Below are 14,968 nucleotides of genomic sequence, written 5' to 3'. Positions count from 1 at the left end.
CTTCCTTCCAGTTCCCACTACAAGATGTAGGTTGACAAAATGAGAAAGTAGAAGAGAACTGTCCATCATAAAACAATGGCCATTATGTGCCAACCAGTTTCTCTAAATTTATATAATCCATAGTGGCCTTTCTACTTTATCATAGGCCCAAGATTTAATGAATACTAGGAGTGACTCATAGTAACTAAATGTATCCTTAAGTGATTATTTTTAATATCAGGCTGCCTTGATGTCAACAAGATTCAAAATCCCAACTAGCCAGCTGCTATGGTTTCAATGTTTCCCCTCCAATTCATGTTGAAAATGGCCACTGTGGGGGTAATTAAGAGGTGGGGCCTTTTGGGAAGTGCTGAAGTCATGAGGACTCTGCCCCTATGAATGGATTCAAGCCTTTTAAAAGGGCTAAGGTAATTAATTAGCTGAGGCTCTTTTTGCTCTTCCGCATACTACTATGCGAGGAGGCAGCAAGAGGGCCCCCACCACACACCAAATGCAGGTGGCTTGATCTTAGATTTCCTAGCCTCCAGAAATGTAAGAAATAAATTTCTGTTCTTTATAAATGACCCAGTCTCAGTGTTTTGCTATAGCACCACAAAGGTCTAAGACAACCAAATTAATTTTGGCACTGTGGATACAAAAAACTAGCCTACATGTACATTATCACTTTATTTCTAGAGGTAAATTACCACATGAACATCAAAAATCATTTTCACATAAATTATCTGAAAAAATATTATGTCTCTGAAAATCAAACAGGAGCAACAAAAATGGCAACATTTAACATATCTCTATGACTGTAAAATATTCACTATCCTAGGAAATCTGTAAATCCATGATGTTTTCCATGGAATAGGCTTCTACCAAGTAGTAATTTAAAGGGTTTTAAATTGTCTATGACATACTACAAGGAAAAAATGCAAGCCCACTTCAAAAAAGAAAGTTTCCCTGAAACACCAGGAACAGACATGTTTTATCTCTCAAAGACCCTTGACCTAACCATTTATATGAAGAGAACAAATATATCACATTCCCAACATTCAGATTCTAGAAAAACTTTTAACAGAAGAAACTTTTGCTGGTTAAGACAAAGTTACTGCAGATAGTATGTACACAGATGAGAATGCTTAGAGGCTAAAAGAACAATTATCAAATTAATAAATTTAATAAACCTAATTTAAACTTATAGACTTAACATAGCACACTAAACCTTGAGAATCACAATCACAGTACAAAAATACTTCCTGAGTAAAAACCTCAGGCACATTTTTCCCAAAAAATGGAAAATGTTTTTATATTAATAAAGGTTACACTAAGTTATTAAAACATTCATGTACAGAAACGTGTGAAGTAGAAAAATATCACGAAAACCTATACTCCAGAAAACAACTGCTATTAAGATTCTGGTTCGCTTTTTCAAATAATTCCCCAACTTGGATTCTGGATTTTCTGTATCTTGACTTTTCTTTTTTCACTTAATATTATAGCACAGACACTTAAAACAGAGCATTATGCATAGAGATATAACGTATTTAATGTCATATTACAACTCACTTTTTAAAATGGTCCCTAAGCATTCTTTCACTCCAGCATGACTATGCATGTGGCATTCCCTCTCCTGAAATAGTTTGCCATCATTAAGCACCTGGAGAAGCCTCATCGTCTAAAACAGTTCAAATGTCATTCTCTACTTTAACTTTGCAGGACCTTTGGCCAATGCCACCCACATTCTGCTCCCTTACAACTTCATTTATGTCTTCTATAAAAATCTGTCTAGTCAAATTAAATGGCTTGTAATTCCCCAAATGCCTTCTGTGCTTCAATATAGTGCTCCTCTGTCACCACCCTTCAATTTCACTATCTCACTTCTGATCCCAGCCAGCCAGACTCTTTAGAGACAACCTCCTTAGAGCAGCCTTCTCTGAGCCTATCACCAGGATCCTCTTCTTTGTTCTTTCGGGGCAACCTGTATTATTAATATTAACTTATTCATCTGCATTCACCAAAAAAACTGGCAGTTTTTTAGCCCAAAGACCATGACTTAACCACTTCGATTTTCCCAGAACAATGTCTGGCTCAGAGAAGACTCTTAATAAATGCTAGGTATAGACAGAGCCGGATCCACTGACGGATGAACCAGTGAATAAAAAAAAAATGTAAACCCTAAACCATAATGTATCTGTAGGTCCTCAAAGACAGGGTACCTTGTTCCAATGTTGATTTGGGGTTTATATTGACCATGTTCCAAGCTGGCGCTGATCAGCACCAGAGGTTAAGGTTTACCTGCAAAAAAAAAAACCCATGGAGAACAATTTCCATAGCTTCTAAAAAAAACTTCTAAAAAAATCATAAAACAGCATTTAGAATTTCACCCTTTACAAGCTCAGATACATAACTCAAGAGAGTGAATATACATTAAGGTCTGAACACTAAATGATTCATGTGTCCAATGCTGTGCCATTGAAAGAGTGTTGAAAATGGTTCATTAACAGAAGAGAAATTATTCAATTAATGGAAATCACTTTATCAGATGGAGTTTCACAAACAGTAGTTCTCTCTTGCCCCAGAAGCTGGAAGTGTACCATCAGCATTAATTCCACACTACACTATTCTCTACTCACAGCTATTCCAGCTATTTCGTTTCCTCCCGTTCATTCTATTAACTGACACAAGCATGAAAGCTTCTTCTTAGGACTGATTGCAGTGCTATATTAGCTTGAAACAGGGCTGGCTTGAAGCCTGTATGCTCCATTATGCTAAGCAGAAATATTGTTTTTCAGTATCCTGAAAGCAGTAACTTCTAAATGGTCTACTTCAGACATTGTAAGTACTTGAAATGGACTCTAATCTCAAACACAGAAATTATAATTTAAAATTTAATTTAAAATTTAAATTATAATTTAAAAATTATAATTTAAATATTATAATTTTTCTTCCCTTACCTCAAAGCTGACAATGAAAAACAATATTTGAGATTTTATTTCATACACTTTATTGATGTTATGAGTCAATAATGATGTGAACACATTCCGAGAAATGCATTGTCAGGTGATTTCCTCATTGTGCAAACATCAAAGAGTACACTTACACAAACCTAGATGGCATATCCTACTGTATACCTAGGCTATATGGTATAGCCTATTGTTCCTAGGCTACAAACCTGTACCTCATGCTACTGTACTAAGCACTATAAGCAATTGTCACACAGTGGTAAATATTTATATTTCTAAACATAGAAAAGATACAGCAAAAATACAGTATTATAATCTTATGGGATCACCATCATATATGCAGTCCATCATTGACTGAAATCACTATGCAGCACATGACTGCACTTTATTTCATTTACAAACTTGGAGACAACAAAGTATTAGTTTCAGGTTAATCATCATCAACTAGACTATGAACTACTTAAAGACAGGGTCTATAATCTGGCCATCTTTCTATCTATTGCATATTAAGTATACAGAGCATATTGAGCACAAAGAATCAATATACAAAGGTTTCCACCAGTCATGTTTTGTTTGAGTAACGAGTCTGTCTATGAAATGTTCGTAACGTAATTTTCTGTTTACAAGACACATATATTCCCCTGAGTTCTGCAGGTATGGCTGAGAACATTCCTAACAGGCTGCCCACCTATAAATATCAACTGTAAACTCCTAAACTCACAGCAAAATATAAAAGTTAACTATCTGAAGCACTGAAGACTGATCGAAAACAGGTGGATTCTGAAAGAAAGTTATGACTTCAGCAAAGGAAATACCCTGGGGTGAATTTACTCATTTTAGAGCTTTTGGCCTTAGTGGCAGAGACTGAGAAAACCATAGTGCTGAAATATGAGGGGGGAATACTAGAAAAGACGGTCAGAGTTGCAGATAACCAAATATTATGTATAAAATCTTCTGAAATCTCTGGCTGGCCTCTGAATCACGTGACAAAAATTAGACGCAAAAAGCCAAACTAAGGAAAGAAATGAACTGAGACTTGAACTCTTACCCAACAGACACAGTTTATACCCTGAATCCAACCAAGTTAATTAGCTGCTAAAACAAAAATATCAAAATTCTTCCGCGAAAGTAACAGAATCCAAGGTTTCTACAATGTACATTCACAATAGCCAGCATACAATCCAAAATTACTCAAAATGCAAAGGGCTGAAGCAATATGGCTCTTCATCAAGATAAAAGACTCCCAGTGCAAAATAAATCTAAGATGGCCAAGACTTAGAAGACTTAGAAATTAGTAGACAGAGATGTTCAAGGACCTATTTAACCGTACTCAGCGACAGAGAGGAAAATAACACTTGCAATGAATTAAAAAATAGAAAATCCCAAGAGAGAAAAAAATATTTTTACATACATACATGTATATATGATTCAAATGTAAATTCTGAAACAGATAATTACGATTCCTGATATAAAAAAATTACTTGGTGGGTTAATAGCAAAATGAGGACAGAAAGGAATCAATGAGTTTAAGATACAGCAGTAAAAGTTATAAAATCTGAAGGACAGGAAAAAAAAAAAAAAAACAGAGCCACAGAAACTTTTGTGAGAGTGACAAAAGGCTGAAATATGTGTAACTGAAATCTCAAAAGAATGAGAGGAGAAACGATCAGAAAAATAATTGAAGTAGTAACTGAAATATTATGATAAAATGTACAAATCCTTTTAAAAACAAATTTTCACAAAAGATGTCATAGGAAATCTGTCTAGTGTCATACCAAAGATACTGAATTCATTATCAAACTCCAGGCCCAGATTGCTTCACTGGTGAATCTATCAAATATTTAGGAATAAGTAACACCAATCTGATATATGTTCTCTGAGAAAATGGAAAGAAACACTTCCCAAGTCATTTTATGAAACTAGCATAACACTAACACTAAAATCTGACAAAAATATTATTTTAAAAAATGTACAGGTCAGGCTGGGAGTGGTGGCTTCTGCCTGTAATCCCAGCACTTTGGGAGGCAGAGGTGGGCAAATCACATTAGGCCAGCCTGGTCAACATGGAGAAGGCTCATCTCTACCAAAAATACAAATGTTAGCCAGGCATGGTGGTGCATGTCTGTAATCCCAGCTACTCGGGAGACTGGGGCATGAGAATCACTTGAACCCAGGAGATGGAGGTTGCAGTGAGTCAAGGTCGCGTGACTGCACTACAGCCTGGGCAACAGAGTGAGACTCTGTCTCAAAAAAAAAAAAAATAGTATAAGTCAGTATCACTCATTAAAATAAGATGCAACTGAATCCAGCACTATATAAAACAGATAATATATCACTATTAAGTAGGGTTTAACCCAAGAATACAAAGGTTTTAGTTTTAAAAATCAATCATTAAAATCTACCATATAAACAGCGTAGAGAAACACATTGTGTTTATTTCAATAGATGTAGAAAAAGCATTCAAAAAAATTTACCACCCACTGAGGATCAGAACTCTCAGTAAAACTGAAGCAGAAGGGAACTTCCTCTACCTAGCAAATGAAATCTACCAAAAAAACCTGTAACTAATATTGTTCTTAATGTTAAAATAACTGCATGCTTTCCTCCTTGATTAGAAACAGGAATAATTCCTACTGTCCTCATTTGTCTTCAGCATTACACTGGAGATATTAGCCAAAATAATGCAAGTAAAATAATAAGATGCATAGAAACTGGAAAGGGAGAAGTAAACTATTTAAGCAAATGGTATAATGATGTGCATGACAAATCCTAAGAAGTCTACAAAACAACTTACTAGAATAAGTGAATTTAAATTTAGCAAGGTAGCAGGAGACATGGTTAACATACAAAATTTTATATTAGAAAAAAAAACTGGAAAATAGAAATTTAAAAATATTCAATTTACGATAGTGTCAAAAACACAAAATATTTAAGAATAAGTTTAACAAAAGACATACAAAACTCCTATCTTAAAAAGTACAAAGCGCTGTTGACAGAAATTAAAGGGAAGACTCAATATTGTTAAGATGTCAAATCTCCCACAAATTGCTCAACAGATGCAATGCAATTGCAATTCTAATCCCAGCAGATGGTTTTGTAGTAATTAACAAAGAAATTCTTATATTTATATGTAATTGTAAAGGATCTAAAGTATCTAAGTAATCCTGAAAAAGAAGGACAAAGGTGGAGGAACTACATTACCTAAACTCATGTATCACTATGTAAAAGCCTACAGTAATCAAGACAGTGTGGTACTGGCATAAGGATTCATAAATAGATTAAAATAAGTGAACTAAAAGCTTAGAAATATACCCCCACTTACATGCTCACCTGATTGTCTCATCAAAGGCACCAAAACAATCAGTGGAGGGAAACATCTTTCAACAAATAGTGCAAGAAAAACTAGATAACCATATGGGAAAAAAGATGAACTTGAGCCTCTATCTCATACCATATACAAAAATTCATTTGAGATATATCATAGACCTAAAAGTAAAAGCTACAATAACATTTTTAGAGAAAATACAGAAGAGTATAACTTATAAAGAACTCTAACATTTCCTTGAGGTTGGCAAAGATTTCAAGATTCAAATACATGAATAGCCAATAAGGATATGAAAAATTGCACAAAATGATCAATCATAAGGTAAATGCAACTTCATACCACAGGAAGATACCAATATACCATCAAAATGGCTAAAATAAAAAAGGCTGACAGCACCAAATACTGATGAGGGTATGAGGCAGCTACAGCCTGCACACATTGTTTGTGGAAATGGTACAAGGTATAAGTGCTTTGGAAAAAAGTATGACAATTTCTTGTAATACTAAATACACAACAATTTTCAATACTGCATATTTAATAAAGAGTAACAAACATATCTGGTTATGAAACAACTTGTACAAATAGCAAAGACATGGAATCAACCCAAATCCCTATCAATGACAGGCTGGATAAAGAAAATGTGGTACATATACACTATGGAATACTATGCAGCCCTAAAGAGGAATGAGATCATGTCCTTTGCAGGGACATGGAAGGAGCTGGAAGCTATTATCTTCAGCAGACTAACACAGGAACAGAAAAGCAAACACCGCATGTTCTCACTGATAAGTGGGAGCTGAACAATGAGAACACACGGACACAGGGAGGGGAACAACACACAGTGGGGCCTGTCATGGGGGCAGGGGGAGGGAGAGCATCAGGATAAATAGCTAATGCATGTGGGGCTTAATACCTAGGTGATGGGGCAAACCACCACGGCACACATTTACCTATGTAACAAACCTGCACGTCCTGCACATGTATCCCAGAACTTAAAACAAAATACAACGTTAAAAAAAGAAAAAGAAAAGGAAACAACTTGTATAAAAGTGTTCAGAGAAATTTAATTTATAATAACCAAAAAATTAAAAGTGCCTAGACAAATGGATAAACAACAATGATATATTCAGGTAACAGATTATTATTCATCAATAAAAAGAAATGAACTACTAATACACACAACAGTATGCAAGAATCATGTATATGAACATTCAGAAGACAAAAGAAAAATAGCATTTAAATAAAACATAAACAATGATATTTTTGAACCTTTATGTACCAAGCATTTAACACAGATTATCTCATTTAATTTTAAACCATCCAACCTCATATTACAAATGAGGAAACTGAAGTGGAAAGAAGTTGAAGAGGCTTCCCAAAGTCACACTGCTAGTTTGACTCAAAAGGATATATTTTCAGGAATCTGTAACTCACACTAAAGGGAAAAGATAGAATGACTAAATTTACTAAGTTTTTAATTAACTTTAAAAGTGTGTGTAGGGGGATGCTAAGAGAAAACATCTCTAAAAACACCAAACAGAATATAAATTAAACATCTGCTCCCCTTTGATTCAGGTTAAAATACCTGCAGTGTAGACCTCACTGTCTTACCTTAGGGAACTGTTTTACGGGAATTAACACTTTCTGTCCCAGCTTCATGTTCTTATTAATCACCACATCGATGTACTTTTCTTCATCCTTGCCTTCTCCTTTTTGAAACTTTTCTATTTCTGTGGAGGCAAAAAGATAACCATGAAGTGTATGACTCAGAAATGCAGGGGCTGGGTGTTCTGGTTAGCTCTGTAGTGGCATGAAATCAACTACTACTGAAGTATGGACTATTAAATTGAGGCAAATGTTTTCAAGTACATTTCCGGTTTCATCAATGATTCTTCATAAATGGAATAAATGCATGTATCATGGCTCTACAAAGTCAAATCTCAACTGCTCATACCAACAGAGGAGAAAAACAGACCAGATAACCAACACAAAAATAAGTTACTTCAGGTCTTCTGGATAACTAGATAAGGCTGATCAAATAAACAAGAAAAGCCATTAAGTATTCACAGTTCAGTGATACAAAGTGCTGGAACATCCCTAGTTATCAATCTTGCCTGGCTTTTCAAGGCTTCTACAACCAAGAACTGATTCTACGATGGCATTAAACACCCTAGACAACCTTCCAGTAGCCCACCTCCCCAGTCAAATCTTCCCTCCTTGCATGTGACACATATCAACTATATGCTAATGTCTTTACTAATGCTCTTCGCTCTACTTGTTATGATGATTTCATCTTCATCTCCTTTCGAGACTCAACCACATTAAATCTCCTTTTCTGTGCAAGTGTTTCTTTCCTCAATGGGGTGGCAAGAATGGAAGAATCAATCACTCTCACCTTGATACTCACAAAGCACTTTACGTGCAACTCTACTGCTACCCTTAGATGGAAAAAAAAAATGTGCTACCTCTCCCTCTGTAACATAAATTTCTCTTAGGTAAAAATCTATTTATTCACTCTTAAATATCTTAAACTAAGCAAGTTCCAGATCCTAGAAAATTTTAGCATAAAGTTTCATCCACCCTATGGCTCACAGTATTTGGTTGCACAAGAGATACAAAATTAGGTGCTTGCATGAATGCTGAATGAATGAGTACTGTTACCTCCAAGCACCAACCTATAGACACCCAGGTTCAGAGAAGGATAAAGAACAGCCTGGAGAAGGTATCAAAGACGTCATCAGCTGTACAAAGGAATACACGTATTTATCCATTTTGCTTGTTAAGCTAGGAACATTTAAGAATTTAATATGTGCCATCCCTGAACAACATACCTCACATTCATGACATAATTCAATCCTCAAGACAGATGACAAAGAGGAGTTCAAAGAGGTGACTTCACAATAAATGGCAAAGGTTAAGATTTACCCTCAGATTTGTTTGGCTCCAAAGACAAGGTGCCTGTGCAGTCTCTCCCACCATTTTTATGTCATATCAGAAAAACAAGTAAGAAAGATTTTTACAGTATCTTGGGATAAATGAAAGATTTATTTAAGCTAGAGGCTTTGGGCCTGGGGCTTCTGTCACCACTGAAACAGCCAATGGGCTTCATAATACCACGGAGGAGCTTTCACTCCATCATAATATGCAGCCTCCCATTTCGAAATAAATGATTGTCTATTAAACAAAGGTTTTGAATGAGCAACAAAGAATTATTACAATTTAAAGGACACTAAATGGGACATAAAAATTCTAGATTCTCGTCTCAGATCTGCTAATAATTGTCTTTGCAATTAGAAAAAAGTATATCAGTTAGGATGCAGGTTCTTCAAGTTTAAAATGAGAAAAGGGAACTAGAATATCCAACGATTTGGTTCTAAAACCTTAGGATCTCATGTGACTTACAAATGCTGACAGAGCCTCTCACTCCTTGATGAAACTTTGGTCACTAACAGTAAGCAAAGCGCTTTCCTGAGTTCTGTGAGTCATTATAGCAAATTACCAAACCTGAGGAAGGATCCTGGAGCCTCCAAATTTGTAGTTAGGCAGAAATCTGGGTAGCCTGAGCATTACATTGTGGCTGGCATCTGAAGTGTCAGCAGTCTTGTGGGATTAAGCCCTTGATCTGTGCGGAGGGGAGGGGGCCTGATGCTAACTCCGCAGTTAGCTTCAGAATTGAATTACTGGATACACAGCTGGCATCAAAGAATTGGTAAGTGTCTGAAAACACTATACAATAGGGATTAAGAGTGATGAGATGGGGGAGACGGAAGGAAGCAGGGTAGAAACTGAAGATAAGAAAGGATGGCTAAGAGAAGGAAACAGCAAATTATATCTGCAGCTTCTAATCAAAGCTTCCAAGAAGAGATAAAGACTAAGTCACCAAATAAATGAATTTGTCATTTTGTCTGCTTTCTTGTACTACACTATGTTTTGATCCTGAAAAATTAATTTTAAGTGGAACCTGTAAAGGAAAAATATACACAGAAATAGAAGAGTACCTTTAATTTTATTGATTTTTTCTATAAAAATGATACATGAACATGGTAAAAATTTAAAACAATATGACAGGATATAAAATTTTTTTAAGGTTTCTCCTATCACTTCAACTCCAGAAATAATTGTAATCAACTGTTTTTATATACTCTTTCAGAAATTTTCCATGAATAGAATTGACACACACACACAGTTTGAAAATTGTAGCACCAATGGTATCAATGAGCTACACTGGTTTTGTTTTCTTCAGGAAAGAGCAGTAAGTCTCACATCAGCTGCTCCGGGTATAACAATTCATGACTTCAGCTTTAATTAGAAGAAAATAAATCCCACCTTTCATTATCTATTTATGCAATAATTAGAAATACCTTTGGCATAGTTAGACGATTCAACAAAATCAGGTACACTGAAACGTCCTAAAATTTTTTTTTGTATGGTATGTGTATGTGTGTCAAAATAGATTCAACTGCCTTCTTTTCAATTGACAAAGTAGTTTAGGCCAGGCGCGATGGCTCACACCTGTAATCCCAGTACTTTGGGAGGCCGAGGCGGGTGGATCACGAGGTCAGGAGATTGAGACCATCCTGGCTAACAAGGTCTCTACTAAAAAATACAAAAAATTAGCTGGACGTGGTGGCAGGCGCCTGTAGTCCAGCTACTGGGGAGGCTGAGGCAGGAGAATGGCGTGAACCCGGGAGGCGGAGCTTGCAGTGAGGTGAGATCCTGCCACTGCACCTCCACCCTGGGCGGCAGAGCAAGACCCCGTCTCAAAAACAACAACAACAACAACAAAAAACAAAGTAGTTTAGTAATTGTTGAAAACTCACACCAGATGTACAATATTTAAATCCATTAATTCAGAATTCCACATGTTCTTCCTTGTGTCAGTGTCACTTAACATTTTGTCGTAAGAAAATCATATAGGTAAGCTTTTAAAAATTAGGAATTACGTATTTTATCACATATTAGTTTCAGATCATCTATTATTTTAAAAAGGAAAATGAAAGAAAATCTATATAAAATATCTAATTTCCTCTCTACATATACACAGCATCCTACAAATCTTAAGTTGCTAGAATGCACTGTTTCTATCTTAAATTTTGAATGATGTTGGAATATTTTAAGATTTTTTTTAAATTTTTTAAGCCTGATGCCATATCAGAAGCATATAGGTTTGCATTTAACAAGCCTAAAGCACCACACAACAATGCAAAGAGCCCTGAGCCCCATCGCGGGAGTCAAACAGACCTGGTTTAAATCATGAATGCTGTACTTTTCTCAGGCCCTTGTGCCTTCCAATATACAATTCAAAACTGGTTAAAACTTTTCTTGTTTTTAGCAGATGCTGTTCAATCAACAATTTTTATTTTCTACTTGAATGAGCATTATAAGTAGCTTAATTTTTTTTTGAAATCCAGAAATACATAAAATGGAGAATTGCACAAAATTATCTACGAAATCTTGAGACAGCTGTCTCAAGGATTTATGCCTGTCCCTAACTGAGAGTTGCATATTCAAAAACCCCTGCTACTACCCCTCTCATCTTCCCCGAGGGAGGAAAGATGCTTGAGATCCACCAAGATGGATGTGACCCTCTAGTTAACTGTGGCAAAGTGAGGCCACCAATAGAGAAAACCCAATCAGATTTTCAAGGACGAATGCATAGGGGATTTGACTTTCACTAATCCCCAGATTACATTTGGTACCAAACAGCTTAAGGTACCAATACCATCTCCTAGCTCAGAAATAATAAGCAAATGTGTGATTAAGGTTTTAGATAATGTAGGGGATTAAAATGCTATGTTTTCAAACCATGTACACCAAACCTCTCACTGCAGAATTCTTGTTTTCAGTAATAATATCTGTATTGTTTTTTGTTTGTTCATTTGTTTTGCTTTGGTCTAGTACAGAACTTCCTAAGCAACGGCCTCCTTTTTAAGGTACCAGATATACTAAAGTCCACTAATATTCTAAAAATAGCTAAATAATCTTTGCATTTAAATAAGTTTCCAATATAAAAATTTTAGTAATGTAAAATTTTTAAAGTAGCTTCATTTCTCTCATATAATCAAACACAGATTATTTTTCCTTTGTTCTAGCAACTTCATTTCTAGAAATTTAACCTACATATATACTTAGATAGATGTGGAATATTACTCACAAAATTATCCGCTACCGCATTGTCTTTAATAGCAAAGCACTGGGAACCACCTAAATGTCTTATCAACAGGAGCTGGGTAAGTAGGCTACAGCACACCCTGGAATAAAATAGCATGTGGCTACTGCACAAAATGAGGAAACTTCATGTTCTGATAGTCAAAGATCGGTACCAAATGCACTGTTTACTCACACACACACACACACACACACACACACAATGTAAGAAACAAATGTTTACTTATATACACACAGAAAACATCTCCCTATTGATATACAGTTTTACATCATGTAGTGACATTACAGTCAACATATATGACAGTGGTCTTGTAAGATTATAATGAAGCTGAAAAATTCCTACTGCCTAGTAATGGCTTAGCTGTGGTAACCTTGCAGCACAAAGCATTACATGTTTGTGGCAATGATAGTGTAAACAAACCTTCCATGCTGCCAGATGTATAAAAGTGTGCAGTAATGACCCAGTCCTTCATATTCACTCACCACTCAACCACTGACTCACCCAGAGCAACTTCCAGTTCCACAAACTCCACTCATGGTAAGTGTCCTATGCAAGTATTCCATGTTTTGTCTTTTGCACTGTATTTTTGTTGTGCTTTTTCTATGTTTAAATACACAAAATACTTACCACTGTGTTACAACTGCCTACAGTACTCAGTATGGTAACATGTACTCTGGCTTTGCAACATGCTGTCTAGGTTTGTAGCCTAGCAGCAACAGGCTATATCACCTAGCCTATGTGTACAGCAAGCAGGCTGCACCATCCAGGTGTGTTTAAGTGCAATCTATCATGGTCCACAACAACAAAATCATCTAAGGATGCATTCCTCAGAACACACATCCCTGTGGTTAAGCAACAAAAGACAGTATAAGAAACTAGTTATCTATTTGGCATGGAGAGGACAAAGTAGACAGGGTACAGAAATACTTTTCACTGTATCTCTTTTTGCACTGCTTTAAATCTCTTAAGCACGTGAATATTTTACCCATCTAAAATGGCATGCGGGGGCCAGGAAAGGAAAAGAAAAAGAGACTAATATGGTAGCCTGATGGGGCTACAGACTGCACACAGGAAAGCAGTTAATTTGTGGTGACACAGCAGGAAGGGCCAAAGCAAATATACACTTTGGGCTCACTTCTCTCTCCTGCCAAGCTTCTGCTATTGACCGCTAGTGGATAGCTCTTAACCCAGCTCAAAGCCAGAGGGTAAATATATCTATGATACAGGTCTTGTACCATGCATATCAGCCTCTGGGCACAGAGCAGAGTAGGAAGGGTGGAAAGAGGACCTGATAAGGCAAAAACAAAAAAAAAATCAACAATGACAACAATAAAACTCCAACCCTTCATCTTTAGCAAACACAAGGAATCTTTTTTTTTTTTTTTTTTTTTTTAAGACGGAGTCTCGCTCTGTCGCCCTGGCTGGAGTGCAGTGGCTCGATCTCGGCTCACTGCAAGCTCCGCCTCCCGGGTTCATGTCATTCTCCTGCCTAAGCCTCCCCAGTAGCTGGGACCACAGGCACCCGCCACCACGCCTGGCTAATTTTTTGTATTTTTAGTAGAGACGGGGTTTCACCGTGTTAGCCAGGATGGTCTCAATCTCCTGACCTCGTGATCCGCCCGCCTCGGCCTCCCAAAGTGCTGGGATTACAGGCGTGAGCCACCGCGCCCAGCCCCACAAGGAATCTTTAAAAGGAATTTCTAATACCTCCTTTACATACAAAAATATCCATCTGAGCTCACCATACATAAATTTACACAGCAAAATATTGAAAAATGATGAAAATTATTTAAGGGGTCACTTATACCAGCAGTAATTAAATTATAATTATTACTTTGTTGATGACGACTCATGAAGTACAGGGCTGTGCGTTTGACTTAAATTATCTCTTTACGCTAACAAATATATGATCTGCCGCCTGCATTTTACAGTGAGATCCTGAGGACTGAAATGGTTAAGAAGTTTGCAAAGGTTAGAGAGCTAATAGCACAGTCAGAATTCAAATCTAGATATATCTGACTTCAAGCCCATACCTTTTATTTTTTAAACTGTTATTTAAAAAAACACAAAATTTATAGTCAACCATTTTTAAGTGTGCTGTTCAGTCCATCCACACTGTTGTGCAACAGATGTCCAGAACTTTTCTGTCTCGCACAAGTGAAACCCTATGCACATTAAACTACTCCCCATTTTCCCTTCCCCCCAGCCCTTGGTAACTACCATTCTATTTTGTTTACATAAATGTGACTGCTTAGCTGTGTCATATAAGAGGAATCATACAGTATTTGTCTTTCCATGCTTGGCTTATTTCACTTAGCATAATGCCCTCAAGGCTCATCCACGGGGCAGCATGTGGCAGTATCTCCTTACTTTTTAAGGCGGAATAATATTCCACTGTAGCTATATAACACATTTTGTTTATCCATTCATTGGTTGACAGATATTTGGAGTGTTTCCACCTCTTAGCTATTGTAAATAATTAAAGACTACACCCTTTAATCTCTTTTTTCCTTCTTTCCTGAAGTG

The 14,968-nt window shown here is 36.4% G+C and overlaps 1 protein-coding gene across 12 annotated transcripts in view; it reads right to left on the bottom strand.

Annotated features, from left to right (window-relative positions):
* Positions 1 to 14,968, bottom strand: part of KHDRBS3 (KH RNA binding domain containing, signal transduction associated 3) — a 204,065-nt gene that overhangs the window by 132,328 nt on the left and 56,769 nt on the right. For all 12 annotated transcript variants that reach the window (XR_008536852.2, XR_008536856.2, XR_008536857.2 and 9 more), the window contains exon 2: positions 7,885 to 8,003. Coding sequence is in view for 6 of the 12 variants with exons in the window: in XM_024345282.3 (XP_024201050.1) it covers positions 7,885 to 8,003 (119 nt within the window). In the remaining 6 variants the exon portion in view is untranslated. The remainder of the gene's footprint in view (positions 1 to 7,884; positions 8,004 to 14,968) is intronic.

Source organism: Pan troglodytes, chromosome 7, assembly GCF_028858775.2.
Source record: "Pan troglodytes isolate AG18354 chromosome 7, NHGRI_mPanTro3-v2.0_pri, whole genome shotgun sequence".
Lineage (NCBI taxonomy): Eukaryota > Metazoa > Chordata > Mammalia > Primates > Hominidae > Pan > Pan troglodytes.
Note: the sequence above shows the minus strand (reverse complement) of the source record. Positions and strands in the feature narration are given on the sequence as shown.